The sequence below is a fragment of the Solea solea genome, chromosome 12, assembly GCF_958295425.1.
Source record: "Solea solea chromosome 12, fSolSol10.1, whole genome shotgun sequence".
NCBI classification, from domain to species: Eukaryota; Metazoa; Chordata; class Actinopteri; order Pleuronectiformes; family Soleidae; genus Solea; species Solea solea.
In genome coordinates, this window is record NC_081145.1 from 9,371,274 (window position 1) to 9,395,904 (window position 24,631).

Here is a 24,631-nt window from a genome sequence, read left to right on the forward strand (position 1 = left end):
TGTGTGTGTGTGTGTGACAGAACACACAGCGGGAACACCCGTGCGTGAGAGCGCACGCGCGCACCAGCAACGACAGGAGGCGCGCGCCTCCACTCATCAGTTTCCGGGTTCAGCAGACACAAACCTGACAGAGAAGGTAAGACGTCTTTATGATTTATAGTGTTTGATTTCGCAAAAAACACCTCTTCAACGTCACCGTTAAATCTTTTTCCCGCCCCTATTTTATGTTTCTACTCATTTTTAAATTGAAATTGTGGTGATAATATCTTTAACATTGCGTTGGCGTGAAGCATCAGCGATTTATTGATTTGGTTGTTGTTGGAGCGCGATAATGTCATGTTTTGGGGGGGTATTTTTACGTGTCTTCATATTTCAAGTAAGTTGTTGCAAACAATTCAAACGGCTGACAAGAGTTGACATCTTGCGCCCTCTGTTGGACAAATTCTAGACATACGAGTGACACAGGCAAGGCATAGCAGTTTAATTTCCACAGGTGCTGTACAGTGAAAACAACACAACAAATGGGCCCTTTGCACATCAGCCATTTTGATAAGTCATTGTTGTACTTGGAGGAAAATAGAAATACTGTGCTACTGTACCAGGGTATGTGATCGAATTGGAACTGATGAATGGTACTGTCACACTGTCCTGACTTACATGACCTGAACTGAGCTGTCCTTAATGTGATTGGAAACACCTGTGCTCCTCTCACGACTAAATAGCTGTCTTGAAAAAAGGCCTGTTTATTTTTCCACCAAGGCTCTTGACAAACAAGATGCACTTTTTAATTGAAGTGCTTCTTGTGCTATATGAATTTTATATTCAAAAACATTTCATCCATAGATTAATATTAACACTGGCTTTATTCCCTTCACATGTCCTTGTAGCCACACATGTGAGTCAGCATGAGCACCTAACACAGTTTATTATACACATCTACTACAATAGGTCAACATCATCATGATTATGCTGTGGGGAAAACAATATGTTGAACTGACACTGCACCAACACACACATAGTTCAGTTATTATGGTTATTAGATTAAAAATATATGTAGTGTGGAATCCTGATTTGGAAAAAAAAGCAATAAAAGTATAGTCTGACTCAAGGGGAAAACAACTGTGGCACTTATTAGGACAAATGCCACGATGTTTCCAGACAAATGAACTCCTGCACAATATCATGTTTAACACTGTTTTTGTTGATACGGTGTGATAGAGAAGTTTGTAGTTCCTTATTTTTTACATCCACACCCTGTATCTGAAAAACAACACATTTTCTGACATGTTTAGTGTGTAAAATGAAACTATCTTTATGTATTTAATATTTCATGTTTGTCCTTCATACAGTGCAAAAGTCACCACCAGCTTTGTTTTTATGCCATTATTATTTTTTTCTTCTTTTTTTTACAATTTAAACAAGTTTTCTGATTTTTAGCTTCTAATTGTTTGGCTTGTGAATATTTCCACGTTTCATTGCTCCCTTTGACAAATAAATCTGAAAACTGAAAAATGTTGAGAACATGATAATTTCAAGGGTTTGGGAAACACTGATCAAAGTTTTTCAGCATTTCATGACATTTTATGGACCAAATAAATACTTGATTAATCGCAGAAATAATTGACAGATTAATCAATTATAAAAACAATTGTTAGTTGCAACTCACAGCTCATCTATTTGGACATGAAATTGTAGGATAAACACAGGTTTTACCAGTAACATTAATTAGGGTTACACTCTCGTTTTTTGTTTTTTTTCCTGAAAATGTTTATATTTTAAAACAGCATCCCATATTTTTTTGGGTGGATACCAAATAAATACACTGCATGGTCAGTTAAGCATTGTTAATACGACATTTAATGGTGGCACAATAATTTTGCACAGTACTGTATATGCTAAATTAGTACAAATTCTCTAAATGACTCCCTCATTTGTCAGCTTTTCTCCAACTGTAATTATATAATCATCACAACCTAAAAGCAACCTAAAACCCACAAAATGTATTCCTTTCAGAGGTTATATAATATGATGACATGTATATGGCAGATCACATCATAAAGAATATGGATGAAGCAGTAAAAGTTGGACTGAAAATGATTTTAGTTTTTAGAGGTTGCCATGTCAGCATTTGAGTGCTTGTTGTTTCAAGGAATATGATGCCTTGTGATATTAATTATTTCTAAAGTAGAAATATATAGTAAATAACTTATTACACTTCCAGTATAACTATAACCAATTATTATTGTTCAATAGAAGAATAACTTAAGAGACCACATGGGGGCGCTGTTTCTTCTGTTGCTTACTTTGTGTGCCAGGGATTCTATTGCAGGAAAGAAGAAGATGACGTAGAAAAAAGAGGGCAGGCATTGTGGCGGTGTATACAACAAGCCTGTCCGCTCCCATTCATGCGTAGTGTAGAGCGGTCTTCGCCAAGAACTAAGCCGAACTGAGCCAAGCCGAACCGTGCCACGTCCACGTCCGCGTCAAAACGTGACTGTTAGCAAAGGGCTGGTGAGTTTGTATTTGTTTAATTTTCCATTTACCCTGCGTGACCCGGGCTGGACTTGACTTTGTGTCTCTCTCCCTGTGTGCGTTATTGAGAAGTAGCTGGACAAATATGGCTGCATGGATTCTGGAGGGGGAAACGGCGTCGGCAAGTTGTAGAAAACCCAGTAAAAGCTGGCTCTGTCTGTCAATGCGTTGCATTTCTTAGTCGGCGCAGTGCGCAGAGCGGAGCGGTGTTTACTCACCGACAAGAGTGTTTTTATTATTATTAGTCCTTCACGTTGACATAACCGGGAATGTTGAGCTTGAGGAAATCAAGTGACTAAAATGTAGCCATTTGCTTTCACATCCAGGAAAGATGCTTTGGAGATCTTTCAGTTTCTGTCTGAATATCTGCATGAAACATATTTCCTCTCATGTCTTGGTTGCTTATTTATATTTATTGTTGATTCATGTAGTTCTCTGTTATTTGCTGTATTGTGTGATACAACAGTCCAACAATGACTGCTTTAAATGGGATCCTTAGAAGCTTTTAAACATGTCCTTATGGAATACATACTCTAATCATTGACAACACGTAGCAACAATCATTACAAGTAGAGGTCATTCACTGACAACCTCCACATAACACATACAATAGTTTTTATTCCTCAGACTTTGGAACCATGTAATGTGTTTCCACTGGACAGTGGATTATCATACTATATCATGACTATAGCAAACTAAGACATTATGTGCAATGCATATGGCACCTGCCACTTGAAGGTCAGTAAAAGCTGGTTTGTCCTGGTGTCTCACTTTTTTGCAAGAGCTTCTTAAAGGCGGTTATAAAAATGTTTAGTTTGTTTGTTTTGTGGTTGACAAAGGGAGAACAAACTTGTTTCGCTGATAAATTATTTAACATAGTTGTATTGACACTGGTAGTTGCACACTACTGACCTCATTTCACACAGACCACGTGGGCAGGGCACCTGATACAACCCACCAGAAGAAGAAAAATGTAACCTACATTTTCCGACTGTTTCTTTGTAGCAAAGTCTCAAGTGTTGTGATGTTCGTGCATTACAACAAGGAGTGCATTTTTGAGGTAGATGATGTGGCGTTTTCAGTCGTAGTGCACAAACGTACTGTTATAGGAGGGGAGTGTGTGAAGGAAAGGAAAGGAATGGAAAGGAGGGAGGGGGGCTGTGGTTAACTAACGTCAGACAGACAGTGTCTTACACCCGCTTTGAAATATAGTAAAACAACATATGCTGTTTCTACGCCATATTAAACTAACGCGGTATTTCGCGTGTTGGTATTTGAACACCAGTGTGATCCTGTCAATGTCGTAGAAACATTTTTGTAGTTATGCTTCCAGTTTTACCGGTATCTAAGCGGCGGCGCTGCGCTGCGACCTTTCCCCCAGTTTCTTCTGCACAGGCTCAGATCATGTGATGCTGCAAAGCAGCTGGGGGAAGGGACTGGCTGCTCAAACACCGGTTTGTGGATGCTGCTCCATCCCACGACTGTAAAAGCAGAAACGACGTGTCATGCTTTCAGAGTGCTTTAATTGAATAAAATAAAACATAGGGGAAAATATATATATATATATATATATATATATACATATAATATATATAAAATATAAATATATAAAATACATATAATAAACGTAATATAAATAAACACTGCTTTTGAGCACACAGAGTTTTGCAGGATAATCTGTAACAGTGAAACGTTTTTAACTGAAGATACAGGTCTATGTAATAAAATAGCTGCACAATAGCAACATTGGGCTAATAAAACCAACTGAAGACACAAAGAAGCACCCACAAAGTTTCAGAAGTGATATGCACAAATGCTCCCTTTAGGGTTTGTCCTCAGGACAGGTTCCAGGGTGGTACCATCTCAAATCCCCACCTTCACTTTGTCATGTATACAACCAAAAGCCACTTTGGGAAAATGATGATGTCATTGTCCCCATCTCTCTCTTGCTGTTGCTATCTTCGTCGCTGCTGTCATCATCCTTCTCTTGTGTTTGGAGATTGTTTGGTATATAAGCTTTTATTTTACTTACTTCGTCGCTCTGGCTTGGTTCTTTCCGTTTCTATGATTATATGAACATTGCAAAGTATACTTTTTGAATGAAGCTTTATTTATAAAAGGTTTTGCGCAGAGCGACGCATCCTCTTTCTCTGTTTTTAAGCGTTACAGTGCCACGTACCGGCCTGGCTTATGTATTACAGCGTTTAGAGACCTTCTTTTCGTGTGAATGAAGACATTTCCTGAAACAATACCATGTTTACGGAAAACATTTTTAAAGATTGTTAATGTTTCGTTCTGTTTGTCGTGTGAATTGGGCCTCAGTCAGGTCTGATAGTTTTACTTGACGGTGCTTACTGAAGCTCAGTCACACTTTATCTTTTTAAATTTTGTCTATCCCTAAAATGAAAACACATCTTTCAAGGTATCTTATGTATTGGAAAGATAGTTAGACGTTGACTCATCCACAGTTGGTAATTTGGAAAGATTTGCATGTAAAGACTGGTTTTCATACTTCTACTTTTTCTTTCGGTTTCTCCCTCTCGTTTAATTGGAAACTCTAAATTTAACCCGGCCACACTGAGAAATTACTTAAATTGGCAAAATGAATTTAGATTTTTCTTCTTTCATTTTCATAATGAATGCTCCGCCAATTGTAGAAACTTACAAATTAAATAATGCTGTATTTAGAAGATGTCTAGTGGCTCGATGTTTTATGTTTCATGCTGCCTGGCATTTGATTACATTGGTGGTAAAACACCTATAAGCTGGTTGTCAAGTGCTGATAAACCTCAACAGAAGAAGAAAACATCACTATTAAAGGATGAGTTGCTATACCTGCCTAACAAGTTCAGAGATGGCTTTTTGTAGACTTCAGACACCGCCCAGTGTCCGCTTTCATGAACCCTCTTTGTTGTTATAGTAATTAAAGATAAAACCATGCCCACCAATGATTTGGGGGTTTGAAATCATGATTGGGCTATAGGGCGGCAACTTAATCTGGCAGAAAAAAAATGTCAGAAAATGTTGAAAAAAAAATTATCTGTGTTTATCAAACCTGGAAATGAAGATGTTCTTGAATGTCTTGTATTGTGCACAAACCAACATTTATTCTGTTTTAATGATTTCTTTGTTGTATGGAGCAAAGACATTATTGGAAAAACACAAATAGATAAGTAATTAATTAATAGATAAGTAACTAATCTTACTGGGCTGGAACTAATTTAGTTGAAGGAATCATTATTGTCATTGCAACCTTTGAAATACGTAGTTAGAATGTTGAGTCACTGATAAGAGCGACTATCAGTTCACACCCACTTTACACAAAGTGAATTGTTTTCATCAAGATGACAAGAAGTTGTCTGTAAAGGCTGAGTCAACAGCCACACTATTGATTTCCATTCTTCATTATATTATTGTCCATTCTTTTGTGGTCTGTAACTCCTTCCACTTTCAGATATCACAACAGCTCATAATGGATAATTCATGGACACTTACACCTTGCCTTTGATCTGTATGTGCGTTACTGCAGCAACCATGGTAGTAAATTCCACGCTTGAATGTTCTTTGTCAATTTAGATTAGTGCTGAGTAACTGAAGGGGACTCTGTTTAAAGAAAGATCATAGTAACCTGTTAACTAGTGTGAGCTCTGTAGTGCCTTGAATGAGCATGTATTTACCCATTTAACTCGCTTTAGTTCAACATTACTGCTAATCCCTTTCCACACAGCGTCAATCAGGGAATCAGGTAGAATACAACACTTTGAAGAATAATGACTGTTAGACATTTTCACCTCATCACTTAGTTTCAGAATCATCCAGATATCAGTGTTTCAAAATATTCAGTTTCTTCTGCATTTTTCCCCTGTTGAAAATGAATGGTGTGGGACACAACCCTCACATGGAACTTGAGCTGTATGGGTTACCGTGGCAACTGTGTTTGTAAATGTTATTCGCCTTCGATTTAGCATGAATACCCAGCATTCACACTCCATACCAACTGCCCTAAAATACACCAAAAAACCAACAGTTCCCGACACCATGTTTTGTAGTCTTTGATGGAATCACCCTTGAAAATTCACTGACTCTTCATTGTGTTGCACGTCTCTTTCCTTCAGTGACCCTACACTGTAGTAGTCACCATGGCAGAAGCTCACCAGGCAGTGGCCTTCCAGTTCACCGTGGGCCCGGATGGCATCGACCTACATCTCTGCCATGAAGCTCTACGACAGGTCTACCTCTCTGGCCTCCACTCCTGGAAGAAAAGGTTCATTCGCTTCAAGGTGCGACGTGTTTGACATATATTAGAACAAAGTACAGAGGCCTTGAGCTTGGTGTTTTTGTCAATCTTTGACTGAGTTGGTTGCTGACAATAGCCTCTGCACATTTTCTGTTCCCAGTAAATATTTAGTCAGTAAATACCATCATAGTTGTGCTGTTTGTGTTTTTTTTAGTTTTTAATTTTAGTTTTACTGTTTGCTGTCCATGTAAATCTTGTTTGCTGTGTTGTAACAGCCAGGCAATCACACAAGGTCAGCCTCCCTCACACTAACAGTGACTGTAACCTTGCTGTCAGTTCTTCATGTCCCTGTTACCTTTAGCCTAGTTGTCTGTTCACATGCAGTCACACTGAGCCATTCAAATCATAAGGAGTGCTAACAATTTTACTAGAAGCTCCTCTGTTGGCAATTAGTGTTAACTCACACGTATAAACAGGAAAACTCTGTGATATCAAATGTTATGAAATCAGTGAAGTGAAAAATTGTAACTCTCTGTGACCTTGATGACCTTTGTAACCTTTGTAACCTTCCATTTGGGTTTGTGTTCCACAGAATGGGGTAATGACTGGGGTGTACCCGGGCAGCCCTGGTGGCTTCATGATAGTGGTCGGGTCCTACATGTCCTACAATAAATACCAACAGCTGGATCCCTCTCTGGGGTTGGTAGCCAAGCTGGGCCAACACATACCTATCAGGTAAGGCCACTGGTGTCTTGACGTGCTGTCCCAGAATGACATGGTGTGATCTGCACTCATGTCTAGACTATTTGTTTTCAAAATGTTGTTAGAGAGTATGACTCTGAACAAATATGGGCTATAAACGTAATCACTGAGATGCTGAGTGGGGGAAAGCTATACCTTGCCCAACGCGTTGGCTGTAAAAGCGTCAATTAATCATTGCTCCAAAGTACTGCGTTTTGTAGTTTAATTTGCTGATGAAAAACCAAACAATATATTACACAGCAGTGTCTAAGCATGTGCTCTTAAGTGGTCAGCAAAAAGTAGGACTTCCCCGTTCACCCCCTCTCTATCCAGTCACCAAAACCCTGGTAAAGCGGACTTTACTGCTACTCATGCTGATGTAACACCAAAATGCTGACAATATGGTTAATAGTCATTAGGCATTAATGGCTATGCTATCAGCCGGAAGATGAATGTTCACCTCTGAGTGAATGCCAATTAAACAGATTCCCACTGGTGAAATACTTTTGAGCAGTCATTCAGTCATTCTTTGGCTGTGTAGCAGTGGACAGGACTCACCAGTGAACCCTGTGGCCCAGGTGTCGTCAGTTTGCTGGGTTACCACATTGTGTGTGACTTGGACAGTGACCAGTGAAAGCACACGACACAACACTGGAGCCGCTTTTTGTTGGATGCTGAAGCCTTGTTATCTCCGGTGCTATTTTGTTTCAGCCAACCTCCACTAATATCACTCAGTTACTCTTGTTTTACAAGCTAGAAATTAGTAACTGTGGTAAAAGATGAAAATTCTACAAATCTTGAGCAAGGCAAAGCAATGGCGCTGGAAATATTTTTACTGCAGATACAGTTTTTTATGTACATACCTCAGGTGTTTATTACCCTTCTTCACCACACCAAACAAACCTTCACAAGTTCTGACAATATTTACCTTGTCAAGTCAATAAAAGCCTCTCCTCAATCATGCTGGAGATTTGCCCTCAGTTCCAGGAAATTGTTTATGAGAGTGTGGTAAAGTTAATTATGTTGAGAAGTTTTTAAAGAGATGGTTTAGGTTTTTTGAAATGTGGACGTAACGTTAAAAATACTGACCTGTGTCTTAAAAGTTTCATAAATTCAAAGAAGTGCATAGGTGTTACATTGAGCATGTTCGAGTACCTATTGTGTTACATTAGTGCCCATTTAAATCCCTTAATTGCTCAAGCATAAAAATGAACTTTTATGGCAGCACAAACATCATATCCAATTGTTTTGTATCCTTTCTGAGAGAGAAATGATTTACTACACCCATATTCTTAGTCCGCACAGATGACCCATTTTAAGCCCCGATAATTTCAACAATTTTTTTGTTTGCACTGTGACCAAGGTTGATCTGCCACTGTTGCCACTGTTGTTGTGGTGTTCTCTGAGTCTTTGTCTCTTGTCCGTTCACAGCCAGTATATGTCCACAGACAGCCAGAGGATGGTTGGGGGAGTTCTTGTGGGCACGGGTCTGTGGATCACCATAATCATGATTATGAGAAATACCCTTAAGTGCCTGTTATCGTGGCATGGCTGGATGCATTCACGCCACGGCTCTTTGACCTGGTCCACTCGTGTGTGGATGGTGAGCCAGTGAATACTTTTTCTCTGTTTAAGTAACTTTAGAGCAAATGATACACTAAATAATGCAGTTTTTGCCTCTGCATATGGAAGAATGTGACTTCAAAATTTATGCTGAAGGTCTTGGCTGTTATTATTAAGTATTATTTTAAATGTATTACAGTTAGTATTTTATACCATACATAAATGCACTACATTTTAAATGTGATACATATACATATTTCACTTATTATTTGAATTTTTGTGATATGAAATGTATTTATTGTTGTAGGTTTTAAAAAATAGTTCAAAGTACAAAAATATTCTTAAGTGAAGAGTACATTAGCTATTTTTATCTTATTTGTTCAACCCACTGGATACATAGTTTGCCTTTTGCTTCTCAAGTGTAAGTTGCCAAGTGAAACTGTCATGAAATTCTTTTTTGCACTCCCTATCTGTTTCTCTTGTCCAGGTATTAGTGAAGGTGTTCTCTGGCAGGAAACCAATGCTCTACAGTTTCCAGAACTCTCTACCACGGTTACCTGTTCCCTCTGTGAAGGGCACGTGCAGAAGGGTAATTCCCACCTTGAAGTCATTTGCTTTTTGTATCTCCTTTGTTGGTTCACGTGTCTGATTGTTCATTGTGGTCCCACTAGAGAAAACATGTATATAACAAAGAGTAATTGTAGTCTTATCTAAATACCAGTTGAGATAAAAAAAAAAACATTATACTACTACTGAACATTTTGGAAATGTTTTTCTTTTTTGTTGTCGTTTTACTCAACAGTCGAGGTCTTTCTTTGAGCTGTGGAGTGGCTTATAGCAATAAAACCCCTAAAATATCCTCAACATCCTCACTTTTCAAATCTGAAATAAAAATCATAGGTAAATATGGTTTTTCAGGGACTTGTGGAGATTAAAGTAATTAAAGGACTTTTCAAACGTAGCAAGCATTCTACATGCAGAAAAAAAGCTACATGACACATTGAAGTAAATAGAAAACCCATAATTTGGGCACATCAGAACTGGTCAATTCTGGCTTAACTGACTCTGAGACATTCATTCCTCTGTGTTTACAGTACCTGGAATCAGTGCGCCCACTGATGGATGATGAGAAATATGAACGAATGACGGGCTTGGCGAAAGACTTTGAGAAGAACCTGGGACCGAGGTTGCAGTGGTACCTCAAACTCAAGTCGTGGTGGAGCTCCAACTATGTAAGTCAAAGAAGACATCCACTGACTCAGTGGACTCAGTGATTTCTGTCCTGACTCAGTCTTATACTGTCTCCGTCCTCTCTTTGTGTTGCACAGGTTAGTGACTGGTGGGAAGAGTATGTTTACCTCAGAGGCCGTGGACCCATCATGGTAAACAGCAACTATTATGCCATGGTAAGACACAACTCTACTAAAGTATCGGTAAAGTAAAGTAACGGCTTACTTACCCTTTTGTTTGAAGGGTACACATAAGCTTCTATTTGTATTCTGTTCTCTGAAGGAGGCACTATTGCATGAAACTGTCCATTTAGAGAAAATGACAAAAATTAATTTTTCATGATGGATTCTTAACTGTTTGTCAGTCATTTTTGTATAATTTGTCAATGGACTGCAGACTGATCTGCCTCCTCCATGCACACATTTCTGTAAACTGACCTACCACACTGCTGGTGATGTGCATTTTTGATGATTAGATGAGATTATGAGTTAACAGTCAAAGCTTTTTTTTCTTTAAACTGAATCCTTTATGTGGCTGAATATATTGTCTTACAGTTGTGTAGTAATATGAATATTTTATTCCATAAAAAAAAAAAAAAACCTTGGATGTTTTAATGTAGTACCTACTATCATGTGTGATAAATATGCATGGCTGAATAGCAGGGTAATGTTTTGTTTGCCCCTTGGTAGTTTGTTTGTGAGTAGTAATGTAATGCTTGATAATTTCACAAGTTTACAGCTATAGTCTTTCACTTTTGGGATTTTTGGAACATCTTGGTTGACAAAACCATAATTACAGATCCTCTATGTCAGATTTGTGTTCATGAACTGGGTGAACTCAGCATGTTTAGTATAAGATAAATCAACAGCTCCCTCTGTATGTTTTGAAATGAATAGGTGTGTCACTAGAGTGCACAGGGCAGACGTGGGTCACTCAAGCAAATATTTTATACCAGCACCAGAAAACATTGCTGCTATTGTTCATAAATTCAGCTTACAACTTGAAATTGTAGATTCACATTGATACAATTGATTGAATATTGATTCACAATTGATTTAATATTATTATTCTCCATTTCCCCAGGACTTTTTGTATGTGTTCCCCACATCCGTCCAGGCTGCTAGGGCAGGTAATGCCATCCATGCCATCATGCTCTACCGGAGAAAACTGGACAGAGCCCAGATCAAACCAGTGAGTACAAAATGTTGTGTTTCTATTACACCTCTTAAATGATGTTATTGGACCCTGGTTAATGAATAAAAAAAGTTCAAGCTTTGATATCAATATATATATATATATATATATATATATATATATATATATATATGTGTATATGTATGTATGTATGGCACACGTCCATCATATTATCAGTCTTCGGTAAATGTTTTACCCTGTCATAGTTTCTTGGTTAATAATTGTTTTTTTTTCTGCTGTGTTTGTCTTTCATGTTTACAATGACAGCTATCTTTTACAAATTGTCCTTGTGTAAAGTCTCTGTTATCTGCAATCTCAGCCGTGATGATGTAGACTGTTGATGTTGTACACAGCTGAAAGTTCAGCTGTGCTCATAGGTTCACACTACAAGACCTCCAGCCTTATAATTTGTTCATAAACAAGTTTTACAAGTTGCACATAATGCAAAGACATGGCCTGCGGAGACTCGCTGAAGCCTTCTCAAGGCGTTACTGACTATTGGCGCAATTCCACCGGCTCTACTCGCCTTGCCTTGCCACGCCACGGTTTAAGTAGCGTTTCCACTAGCATAGTACCTGGTACCAGGTACTATTTTTAGTACCTGCTCCGGCAAGGTTCCAAGCGTGCTGAGTAGTAGGTACTATGCAATGATTGGTCAGACTGCCGGCCGCTGACTGGCCAGAGTCCCGTCACAGGAAGAGACGTTCCCAGCTGCGTGCGTGTGTCACCGCAGTTTCACTCAGCCGTGCAGTGATGACTCCGCCCACATTAAGTAGGTACTTTTTTGTAGTGGAGATGTAACCTAATCATGCCGTGTCGTGCCGCGGCGAGGCGAGTAGTGCTGGTGGAAATGCGCCATAAGTCCCTCTAACTAAACAGAGATCAGGGCGGGATGACTGTGGTTGAAACAGGAACAAGAATACAACAGCGGTTCACAAGATGAGTGAAAGGGGGGAAAAAAAGGGAAATACATTGTCAAAAAAAATTTGCAGAGTTCATGGACCGCACTGCAACGATTACTTGGTCAACCTGTAGCCTTGAAACTGAGCTAAACTCACCCTGGTTTTGCCCTGTTCTCAATTTAGCAGTGTGTGTTTTCAGGATTAAAAATATTAATAATATTAGTGGGGCTTCCTCCAGAAAAGATCTTACAGTGTGTGTGACCAACCGTCACCGGTCACTTATTTAGTGTGAACTCTCAGCAACTGCAAAGACTTTAGATCAGAAGACTGAAAGTCACGTAGTGTGAACTAATTTCCTGCACTTCAGTCTGACGTTTTCCTTTATCAGTCTGCTTGATGCTTACATGCACATTCCTTTTGTCTTTGCAACATTCTGACACACTCTTTACAACATGTTGCCTGAACGTACACTCTGATTGACAGCGTATGTACAAACACCAATGCATGAGCTTGCTTTGTTGCACACTCACATTCAGTTGTCTCTGTTACTGTTTTGTCCCTTGTCTATCGCTGTATCGGACACTGCGATAGATATACTTGCTGGCGAACAAGGTTCCTTTGTGTTCGGCTCAGTGGGAGCGAATGTTTAACACCAGCCGTGTCCCTGGTTTGGAGACAGGTAAGAGGAGGGTAAATTTCCGCCGGGCCCTCTGACACCCTACCTTGTGACCTTAGCCACTGCCATGGCAACATCCACTGGAAACCCTGACTTCCTGCTCATTATCAGCAGCACAGCCCTGACACTATGCCTCTCATTAGCTTTCATAGATGTAAATATTCAGATTAAAGATATTTGAATGATTTAAGACTTTAGATCCTACTGTCAAATCAGGGTTTTGCTGCTGACGTTGAGCTGGTTGACCGCTGGTTTCTTTACCTCACTCATTTCTCTTCTGGCAGCCATCTGCAGTCTCCCCCGCTTCTTAGACCAGTCCTCATTACTCCCTCACTTCATTTACGCTCCTCTTCCTGTAGGTGTGTGTGTCTCCTGCTGCGCTCTTTGGGATTTTAGTGAATTAGTTTGTCATCTTTGTGTTTGACTCTCCCCTTTTGCTTTACAGCTCATGCTCCTACACACTATTCCCATGTGCTCAGCCCAATACGAGCGTATGTTCAACACCAGTCGTGTTCCAGGTGTTGAAACAGGTAGAGTTTTTTTTTTTTTTTTAGCAATGCTGCCTCCTCCACACTACTCCTGTTGTACTTCTCCTTTGGGACTTACTGTTCCACTGTTTTGTAATTGAAAATAATATAATCTCAGTAAACTCATAATGCATGTGTGCTGGTCTGTGCACATATTATGAACTAATTTGCATGAGATTTAATTGTAGTGTTTGAGTCTGAGCAGGTGTTACAGGTAAGACCTGTTCAAGTCAAATCTGTGAATGTCAAAAAGTGTGAGGCTATGAATTTTCTTAATTCCCGTGTATGTTTGATTAGTTCCATGTATCTCGATAAGGTCTAAAAGTAATGAATAAAAGAAGCTACTCCTGTGAATAAGAGCATTACACTGTTCTCCAGTCTAAGAATAATTTAATATATTACACAATGTGTGCTTTATTGAGACACTTGGAGAATGTAATACAAAGCGAGGTCAGCACACCAAGGTTATCTTTTCCTTATCTGGCCAGACTAAACCTAATTTAGGACGTCCTGACTAATCTGTACTACGGAGCCAGTTATTGATGTGCTCAGGCTCAGTAACGGTCATTAATTACAAGCAACATCAACGGAACCACACCTTTATTAATTACTATGATAGGAGGGGAATTACTTTTACCTAAATTTCCATATCAGACTAGCGTTATTTAACAAGATGACACTTAATATTATCACATAACTAGAATAGAAAATAAAAACACTTCAACTCTTCTGTATATGTATATTTATTAGTTTGAAGTGACCCATCAGGTTGTAAAAGTTTGTATTTTCAGGTTTTTGTTGATGGAGAGGAGTTGATATTACATGTGGAGAACCAGTGAAAAAGTATGGCAGTTATTTTTTTTTACTTTCATACTCACATTTTTGGCTGATGTTTACTCTGTAAGAGGACGCACAGTAGGTGTAGCAGTGGTAGTTGGATTGTTCCTTTATCCTCTCCTCCATCGTGCTTGTAACAACAGCAACACTTGTTTGAACATTATAATTAAAAACAAAATAAAGATATAAACAATGTTTTTATTGGCTTCTCTTAGTTGCAAACAGTGATGTTCAAACAAATATTGCCTGAATTCATTGTATTCCAAATCACTGCTTTCCTCAAATTTGTTTTCCCCACCCTCCATCTCACTCCCTCACCTCCCATTTCAAGCTACTATAGTTTTATCAAACTAGATTCATGCTTCATGAATTAACATGTTATTAACAGTTTTTTTTTGGTTTGTTTTGGGCTTTTTATTTATTTTTTTGCAAATGAAGATGATTTCATAATGAGGACGTTCACAACAAAATAACCAGCCATAAATATTTTGCTCACATAGCTGACATTTTGGATATTGCAACATTTCACCATCACACGAAAGGCAGACACAACATTTTATTACATACAATCTCAAATTAAAAGCTGCTCACAACACAGACACACAAATATCTACTCTCTGACAACACTCATCTACTCATCTTTTAGCACACTCATCTTGTCGGTCACTCTCTCACAGACAACCTTCAGCACATGAATGACAGCAAACACATCGCCGTGTACCACAAGGGCCGCTTCTTCAAGGTGTGGATGTTTTATGATGGACGACTGCTGTTGCCACGGGAGATTGAGCAGCAGATGGAGAGGATCTTGGCGGACAAATCGGAGCCCCTGCCAGGGGAGGAGAGTCTAGCTGCACTTACTGCAGGGGAAAGGTGGGTGGCGCTGCAGCCAGTGTGAATGAGGCCACACAATTGACATCATGTATTGTAACACGACAGCAAGTACATGGATATATATGTGTATAAATTATAGATTTATGTATGTTTTATGGTCATTATATTTCAACTTTATGTCACTCCTCTCAACACAAACAGATTAATGTGGCAGTTGAAACTAACTTAAAACTGAAACGCAGAACTTCTGTCCCTGTGATGAATTCTGAGTAATTACCAAAACCATGACAACTTCTCTACATGACACAAGGTCCTCTTGCAACACCCCCATGACTCATCCACCCAACTACATTAAGTGTTATCCGGTCAAACTGCTGAGCGTCCATGTTTATTTTTAGCAGTAGAATCTGCTTCTGGAACTTTTCTTGGTGTCTTCAGTCATCGTCCAACTGATTTATGTTTTCTGCATGGAGCTCAGAGACTTAATGAGTTAATGGATATTTATTTATATTTAGAAATGATCATTTCTTTTAATGTTTTGCAGGACTCCATGGGCAAAGGCCCGTGAAGCCTTCTTCAGCCGTGGTAAGAACAAGCAGTCTCTGGACGCCATTGAGAAGGCAGCCTTCTTCGTAACCCTCGATGACACCGAGCAGCGCTTCGAGGTAGACAATCCAGTGAAGTCTCTGGACCGCTACACAAAATCCCTGCTCCACGGAAAGTGCTACGACAGGTGTGATTGATAATCAGCAGCAACATACAGTACATCACCACAAGTGTGGGGGACACAAGTTTATAGTGAATCAAACTGAAGATGTTAATGATTGTGTTTCCTTCCAGGTGGTTTGACAAATCCTTTAACCTGATAGTGTTCAAAAACGGCACCATGGGGTTGAACGCAGAGCATTCCTGGGCTGATGCTCCAATCATTGGTCATCTGTGGGAGGTAGGTACCTTTTAATTAAGCCAACATCTAATCATCACTTTGTCCCACTATTGTGAAATCAGGTTTAAAAAGGCTAAAAGCAAATAATTCAGCAGGCTGGATTGATATATTTTAATGGGAATGGATGGAGAGATGAATCTGGATTCAGATCACCACCAAAATCTGGGGCTGTAACCTCTGAACCTCATCAAAATCAGTCTCTTACTTTTTTGATTAATGTTGCTCACAAGCAGACATAAGTGCCAAAAAACACAACCGCCTTGGCAGAGGTAATAACACGATCATTAAGTTGATGTGTATTTGCTCGAATGTTGACAGTTTCTTTCTGTGCGTGTGTGTGTTTTGAAAAAGCGAGTACAATTATTTACTATAAACATAAATGCTGTGTATTTACTTCAGCTTGTAAAAGATGACCTAGTTATGGTTGAAACAAGGTAAAAACAAGATTGTAATTATTATTATTATTATTATTATTAATAATAATAATAATAATAACAATAATAATAATAACAATAATAATGATATGATCTTTATCTATAAAGCATTTATTAAAACAGTGTATAAATGGTGCAAAAACAAAGCCGAGGCAGAGAATAAAACAGTAAAATCCAATAAAAGGAACAATTGATGAAATTAAAAATAAAACCAAATACCACAACAACAAATAACAGGTTGCTATATCAATGTTTTTGTGTGTTATTAAACTAGACAGAAGAAGACACTGCATTGCAGAGTCTAAAGGCCTTGATGACATTTCATTGAGTTTCCCATATTAACACTTGACTGTTTTGCAGCATGTCCTCTACATGGACCCGATCAAGCTGGGATATAACGAGGACGGTCACTGCCGTGGCAAGCCCCACCCCAACCTGCCCGGTCCTCTGAGACTGCAGTGGGACATCCCTACTGAAGTAAGACTCAACAGCACTTTTTACTGCAACAGTGTAACTCAGAGTTAGACATTCACAGTCCTTGGTCTCCCTCTGCTGGTCGCTTGAACAATGTGCTCCAGTGTGTGTGCGTTACACATGCATAATCTAATTAACTTGTATCATTGTGAATAGCTGTTGATCGATAACCCTAATAACAGTTGGTTTATTGATGACGACATGTTGTTAGTGATGCTACGTCTTCATCTGACACATCACTGTGTCTTTCCTTCCAGTGCCAGGAAACCATCCAGAGCTCTCTGACAGTAGCCAGAGCTCTAGCGGATGACGTGGACTGTCACATTATCCCCTTCTCTGACTTTGGAAAGGGTTTGATTAAGAAGTGTCGCACCAGTCCAGATGCCTTCATCCAGATCGCCCTACAGCTGGCTCATTACAGGGTTCGTACATTTCTCTCACTGATTTAGTTAAAAGGGAAGTAGAATTTTATTAATACAAGCTTATTTTCATAGTAATCATCAAGTTGTAGCTTGGCAATATGGAAAATACAATTATCAGTATTGATTCACATACATATTCATGCAAAGGTATTAGCCTTTAGTTTAATTCTCATTACCAAACTATTGCACGGTACACATGCCACAGATGAGCACAAAATATAACTACAATAACTAGTGAAATATTTGCCTTGTTGCTTCCTCTGCAAGGGTTGCAGTTTAAAAAATAAGATAATATACCACAATCAGTTATAAACAAAGAAATCAATAGGTAATATGTATACTATGATGTGTATTATTCTGTATGTAGTAGCTGAGGATTTCAGACTGACATGTAAATCTTTATGCAGAGCAGAGACACAGTCCAGGTGCAGTGCTCTCAAAATCCCCAGCAGAGGGCAGTCACAACTTAACTGAACACCATACACTGCTGCTGCTGAGAGACAAACTCTTAATAGTGAATGATTTCATCAGGTGTTGTTTGATGCTCTAATTTCCTGTTAGTGTTGCAGTTAATTTGATAACTCTTAAAAAAAACAAGGGCAGCAGGTGAACATGTATCTGCTCCTGGCATTCAAAGTTAGTTTGTTTAAGTAGCTGCCTTGGTAATCTAATGAGAGTTTAGCTGCTGTGTCTCCACCTAATCCCTTGTTTGTGTACATTTAAAAGGCTTTTTTGTGATTATCACCAAGTAAAAAAATCCAGTGACAGGCTTACAATTAGTAAAACAACTGACTGTGGCATCTCGTTTCAACCTGGACTCAAACTGTCCGTTAACAGGACAAAAAGAAGTTCTGCCTGACTTACGAAGCCTCCATGACGCGTTTGTTCCGTGAGGGCAGAACAGAAACTGTGCGCTCCTGTACGACGGAAACCTGTGCCTTTGTCCGCGCCATGATCAGAGACGAGACAGTAAGCAGCACATTTTCTCTCAAGTGATGTCATGTTCATTCATTACAAATTCATGTGTGTGTGACATTTTTGTCTCTTTCTCTTGTTTTCTTGTTTTTAGAGGGAAGAGTGTCTCAAGTTGCTGAAGCTGGCAGCAGAGAAGCACCAAAACATGTACCGCCTGGCTATGACAGGGAAGGGAATCGATCGCCACTTGTTCTGTCTCTATGTGGTTTCTAAATACTTGGGAGAAGACTCACCTTTCCTCAAAGAGGTAGGAACTGTTGATAGGTGAGGGTTTCATTTGAGGCTGCAACTCAGCTGGAGACATTCAGAGCAGCAGGAGGATGAAGGTGCATTCCACTGTGGATGACATGAATTATACAATGCCTGGCATGACTGACACATATTTTTTATCGACTTGTGTCTTCACATGACCCCAGGTCAAGACTTGAGTTTTTCTTTGGATGATTTGTCATTTAAGTAAATAAAATAGTTAGCGGAGTCATTCTCAGAAAAAAACCTATCTGCAGGACGATTTACAGATGTGTTGATTAGTAAACCTCCTCTAAAAGTCTAGCTTAGTTATTGTAGATTATTTTTTATTTGTGATGTAAAATTAAGTGTTTCAGATAGAAATCCCATAAGGTTTATTTATCCACCTTAGTGGAACCTTCTGCTTAAATGGGACAAGAAATGGCATATTATTTTTAGAGTGTTCCAACTTATTACAGTTGTAAATACATGTCCACTTGCTTCCTCTAACCTCAATAACTTAGCACGATGTCTTATAAGGATTATAAGAAGTATTTTCTCACAGTGAATTAACTAAACTTTATGTTACCTTTCCGTTCAGGTCTTGTCTGAGCCATGGAGGCTGTCCACCAGTCAGACTCCTCTGCAGCAGACTGAGCTCTTTGACCTGGTCAGACACCCAGAGTACGTGTCCTCTGGGGGTGGATTTGGGCCGGTGAGTTCAACATCACCTTTGACAACTTTTAAAGTCAGAGTGAAGGCAGTCATGTACTTTTGTCTGTCTATACTGTGCATCTAATTCGGTAAAATGTCAAATATGCACATGTAGTTGAAAAATAGAATAAGTTAACTCCTTGTTCTTGTGTCATAAAGGTGGCTGATGACGGTTATGGCGTCTCCTACATCATTGTTGGCGAGAACCTCATCAACTTCCATATCTCCTGCAAACACTCAAGCCCGGAGACTGTAAGTCCACCACTCTGTCACCAAATTCAAATGATTCTAGCTCCTTTTTCCTTTATTTTTGGTAACATTTTGGTTTTTCTTCCTGACTTTTTTAGGAATCGCACCGTTTTGGCAACAACATCAAACAGGCCATGCTGGATATACTCGGTCTCTTCCAGCTCAACAACAAAGCCATTTGATTCTCCTCTACATGGCTGCAAAAACTTGGGATGCTGTTTTTAGCAATACAGTATGTACAGAACAAATGTTGGATTGTTGGATTATTTTACAGCCTAGATGATGTTACACAAGTTAGGATGATTTGAAAAGATATTTGGAAATATTGCCGTCAATGTTTATGATGTTTTTATGTGTCCTGTATGCATAGGGAGGGAGGGAGGGAGGGTGAGATTCTGATGATAGTGGGTACAGGTAGTCGACGGATTCAAGTTTTAATTTACAATAATTTACACACACAGATGCCTAATGTATAATGAGTATGAAATGATTAATGTAAAAAGGGCAGACCGGACATTAGATTCTAATCCCATAGGAACAGACATTTCAGCTAAAGGATTGTTCAGTCGCATCGTCCCATATTTGAATAAAATCTTAACTTGAGAGATGGTGCAATATTTGACTTTTTGTCTCATAATCTAAATTCCTGTAAATCCTCTTTTTTAAATGTTCTTATTTTTTTTAACATAGCCTCCACGGTCAAAGCACTTGAGTGACGTAACCGGCCAAAGCAGCAATTTGATGTACAGCATCAGTTTCATTTTGGGAATGATAAATGTGCGCTTTGATCTTCGTTGCCTTCTTGACTCAAGTGCACAGCCGGTGTGTTTCTTCTCTTTAGCTGCTTTGGATTAAAGGTGTAGCGACAGACGGTGATGTAAAATGTGTGCATGTTTGATGTTTTTATTCTCAGGTTTTAACTAATTTGGCCTAGTATTCTGTGGTACTGGCTGGTGCATTAGAAGATTATTGCTTTCACTGGCGTGTAAATGAGCAACAGTAGGAGACGTTGAGATGCAGTACGATGCCATAGTATAACAATAAGTTTGCTGTTGATGTTGAGGTATTGGCAGCACGGTGTATATCTGGGGGTGAATGTGACAACACTGAGCTTTTTTTCCCCCAGAGTCTTGTTTTAAAAACGGAGGGATAACTGTAATTTATCACTGTTGTGGGCTTTTTGACGAGTCATTTTGTTCTAACCAATTCTTAACTGCCTTGGAAGCCTTTTTGTCAGATCATGGCGAGTGATGCTGTCAACGTATCAGCACATTTTTCAAGTTGTCAGTTGACGTGTAGAGGTGTTTGAGCTGTTGCTATCTGTTGTTTCTGAATTTGATTTGCTTGGTGGGTTGTTGTGTCTCTCCAGTTCTGTAGGAAACTAAGAACACATTATTATTATTATTATGTTGTTAATGTTGTCAGTTCCTAATATTATTTATTTTATTTCCATATTTTAGCTTCTTTTATCACACAAACTGAGAAAACATTTACCAGCTGAATGTGGCAAATAATAAGCACTAAGTTAAAGCTTTGCAAAGTGAAAAAGTGAAACCGGCAATGTTTTTGTTTTTTTTCCCTTTTCTTTTTCTGACATGCTTTTGTTATCACTGACATAGTTGTATGACCTTTATCTTGGTAAACGTCAGGTTTACGCTGCATGGTTTTTGAAGATGAAGCTGTATATGTTTGCAATCATTTGAAAGATGTGTAAAAAAAATAACAAGCAGCTGATACACCAAAACATGTTTTAACAATAAAGCGACTGTCAAAAAAAAAAGCTGTGCCTTCTTTTACTTTCTTACTCTTAACCCCGTGGAGGAAAATGGTTGTATTTACCACACATGTAATTAATATGATAAAAATATTAAATCTTTCTATTTCTTAATGTTTGGGGTAAATGGCCTACCTCAAAGATGAAGATTTATTAATTGTTTAGGTTTTAAGTCATTTTTATTTAAACACGATATAGTATTTATTTATACTATAAGTACCATATGTATGTTTATTTAAGTAAATCTGTATAGGTTTTCGTAGCCTTGGAGTTTGTCCTATGTACTACGGCAGCCTGAGTGGACAAACCTCATTAATGCAAATCGACACAGCATTCCTTTTAGTCTGCAAAGGCCACCGTAGTTCCCTGACAAACCATGGAAAGGGAGGGTTGAGTAGAGCAGTGGTTCCCAACCTTGTGTCCAACCCAAACCCCTGTCCACACACACACACACACACCAAAAGAATAAAGTGAATAATTACAAACATATGCAAAAAATAAACAGGTTTTTGTTGCAATTCTCACAATCTGTATGGATAAAAAACTCCTGTGCTTCCATAAAATCAAAAACCAAGGTAACTCTTGAGACATTGTCTTGTTTTCTTATTTGATACCAGTGAGTCTTTAGTACTTTACATTTCTCAGACATGGTTTAGTTGTATTTAGTTGTACAGATGCTGACAACCGGAACGCTATCAGGTATAGCTGCTGACGGACCTGCAGGGACTTGAGGTGTTGCTTATAAATAGCTTAATAAATTTAAAGGTGGACCAAAAAAATGGTTTTAGTTTGGGTGATAGTTCTGATTATTTAATAGGGTTTGTGATTGGGATTTTCTAAATTTAATGCACAAATATAATTTTAATAACCTCAGAGCAGACAAAGCTCTGCCTGCACCCCCATGTGACCTCTGGCTTGGACCCCAGGTTGGGAACCATGTGAGTAGAAGATTGCTCCACTTATCACTTGTTTGTGCATCCACACTTGCACTTGCACTTGCCAATATGACCAACAGATGCTGCTAGAGGCTTGTTGCGTGAATGGGGTGAAGTCTGCCATCTGTGATTGCCTTGTTGCAATCCACTGTCTCACCATTAGATGTCACTAATTCTCTCACACTGGACCTTTAAGTATTAGCTTACATTAGTAGTTTAGAGTCAAATGTCAGAGTTGTTTGTTTCCTCTTTTCTTAGTCCTGGCAATTTGTTACAAACCTTGTGAAATCTGTCTGACATGACAATGGGTTGTTTCCTTACTTGACCCAATGATGGCTCAATCAAAGGGAAACCAGGTGGTTGGGTTCAAGTAGATGTCACTGAGAAGCCAGTTCAATCACTGGGGGTATCAAGTCCCTCCACTGGTGGCGTATTCAGCTATTAACTGAAATTAAGCGGAAGACGTTTGAAGTCACTGCGAGGCGACAGATTTCCAAGGAAGGCAGAGGCAGGAAGTGATTACATCTGACAATTAGCCCCCAGCTCCTGCTCCTCTCTCTCCCTCTCACCCACACACCTCCCCAGTGTCACCCCGCTGTGGGCTTCCGATAGCAGGGTAACATTTCCAGGCTGCATTCCTGTGTCCTGCTTACTCCTCATCTACTCTGGGAACCTGCAGTTTGACTGCTTCATGAAAGTTAATCTCTTTCAAGACCAGCTCTCTTTCTATAGTTTTACTTTTTGATGTCTTTATCCCCAAAAAAGAAACCCAACATCCTGTGCATATTGTAACATTGTTGCTCAACAGGACAGACATATATGACAAATCCATACAGCATCGCTGGCTTCTGGATAACAAGCCTTTAACTTGTACGCCTAATTGGCAAGCTGGAAAACCCATTCACTCAAGAGCAGACACTGTAACCTAAAACTTTGACTTGCACTTTCTAAAAGTAGACTTTGGTAGAGATCTGCGGCCTCTGCTTGTCACCAGTTTAATTCATGGGCCACTTGTTCCAAAACACCCTCAAAGAAAAGAGGGAGAGCCAGTGCGGCCTATCCTGTTTTATTTGGCTGTTCATTCACTCAGATGCGAGGATGTTCCCCTTCTGCCTGCTGGTAATCACTGGTACCTGTTCACACAGTTCTCACTGCAGCCACTAGATCATGTGTGTCATCCTTGATTTGGGTTGTTTTGCCTGCACTGCCTGACAACTTACCTATGTCATATGTCACTGTTATATTTAAAATCAATGAAGGAGGTAAAACAGTGTCCTGCTACCAAATGTAAGATTAGATAGGGCTTATTAAATTGCTAAATACATAAATACATTATGTAGGTCATGTTTTATGCTTAGAAAATGACCCATCTCAGGCTTTCTAACAGTGCTGTCCTCTCCAGCCGCCAGCACTGTAATTTCATCACCTCACAAAACATGGAGCCATGTTAGTATGTCTTGTGAATTTATCTGACTTAGACCTGTGCCCAAATTAAAAAAACAAAAAAAACAAAAAACCTAAGTGATTAAGGCGAAGGTGTAAACGGAGAGGGTAAGCTTGGTGGTTGGTGTTGAGGGACTGTGCGTGTCTGTGGCCAGCTGCACCTGTCTAACTGTGCTACAGGAGTAGGGCCTTCATGGGGCCCCGAGGTGGAGCTCAGCCAAGGGGCAGAGGGTGAGGAAGGTAAGGAGAAGCTCAGCAGAGGTTGGGCTGAATGTGATTCCCTCGAGAATCTCTCCCACCGCGTGCTCACCAAAGTTATTAATAACTTTTATTAGGTTTAAGTAGAATTAGTGACGTTAGTAGTCAGCATGCACTCATATGCACAGACTACGATTTTCTGCTACGATGAGAAGAAGGAAAGGGGTTTATTCAATTTCGGCACTGGCCAGCATCTTAGAACAAGCTTTTAGGCAAAGACTTTGCTTAATGGAGTCTGCCATCTTAGGCCATCTCTACTGAAGCCCGAGCAGACAAACCAGCCAGAGCATCGTTTTGTCTTTTAAAATGGAAGCTTTTTACCCAAAAAAAGACAAATTACATCCTTTTTGATATACAAAGGCAAACATAGTTCCCTGATGTGCATCAGCATAGTGGTTGGCACTGTTGCCTTGCAGCAAAAAGACCCGGGTTTGTGACCCAGTTGGATCAAGGGCTGCATGCGTGTGTGTGAGGGTTTTTCTCTGGGTTCCTCCCACAGTCCAAAA

The 24,631-nt window shown here is 39.4% G+C and overlaps 1 protein-coding gene across 3 annotated transcripts; it reads left to right on the forward strand.

The window, feature by feature from the left end:
* The first annotated feature begins 18 nt into the window (after positions 1 to 18).
* Positions 19 to 20,320, forward strand: cpt1ab (carnitine palmitoyltransferase 1Ab (liver)). 3 transcript variants are annotated; one of them, XM_058646002.1, is made up of 19 exons: positions 19 to 136; positions 6,648 to 6,812; positions 7,362 to 7,504; positions 8,942 to 9,113; positions 9,561 to 9,662; positions 10,168 to 10,305; positions 10,402 to 10,479; positions 11,387 to 11,494; positions 12,991 to 13,078; positions 15,117 to 15,312; positions 15,818 to 16,006; positions 16,114 to 16,219; positions 17,014 to 17,130; positions 17,385 to 17,549; positions 18,387 to 18,518; positions 18,619 to 18,771; positions 19,354 to 19,467; positions 19,626 to 19,718; positions 19,814 to 20,320. In XM_058646002.1, the coding sequence occupies exons 2-19, from the start codon at positions 6,672 to 6,674 to the stop codon at positions 19,895 to 19,897; spliced, it is 2,319 nt and encodes a 772-aa protein (XP_058501985.1). In that variant the 5' UTR covers positions 19 to 136; positions 6,648 to 6,671; the 3' UTR covers positions 19,898 to 20,320. The 3 variants fall into 3 exon arrangements, with proteins under 3 accessions (XP_058501985.1, XP_058501984.1, XP_058501986.1); XM_058646001.1 differs by lacking the exon at positions 19 to 136 and adding an exon at positions 2,360 to 2,511; XM_058646003.1 differs by lacking the exons at positions 19 to 136; positions 12,991 to 13,078 and adding exons at positions 2,360 to 2,511; positions 13,521 to 13,605.
* The last annotated feature ends 4,311 nt before the right edge of the window (positions 20,321 to 24,631 follow it).

Bases quoted from the DNA above. Each gene is read 5' to 3' on its own strand.
- cpt1ab (XM_058646002.1), top strand. From the start codon at position 6,672: ATGGCAGAAGCTCACCAGGCAGTGGCCTTCCAGTTCACCGTGGGCCCG. The intron at 9,663-10,167 runs GTAATTCCCACC...CTGTGTTTACAG, and splicing joins TGAAGGGCACGTGCAGAAGG to TACCTGGAATCAGTGCGCCC. The intron at 18,772-19,353 runs GTAGGAACTGTT...CTTTCCGTTCAG, and splicing joins ACTCACCTTTCCTCAAAGAG to GTCTTGTCTGAGCCATGGAG.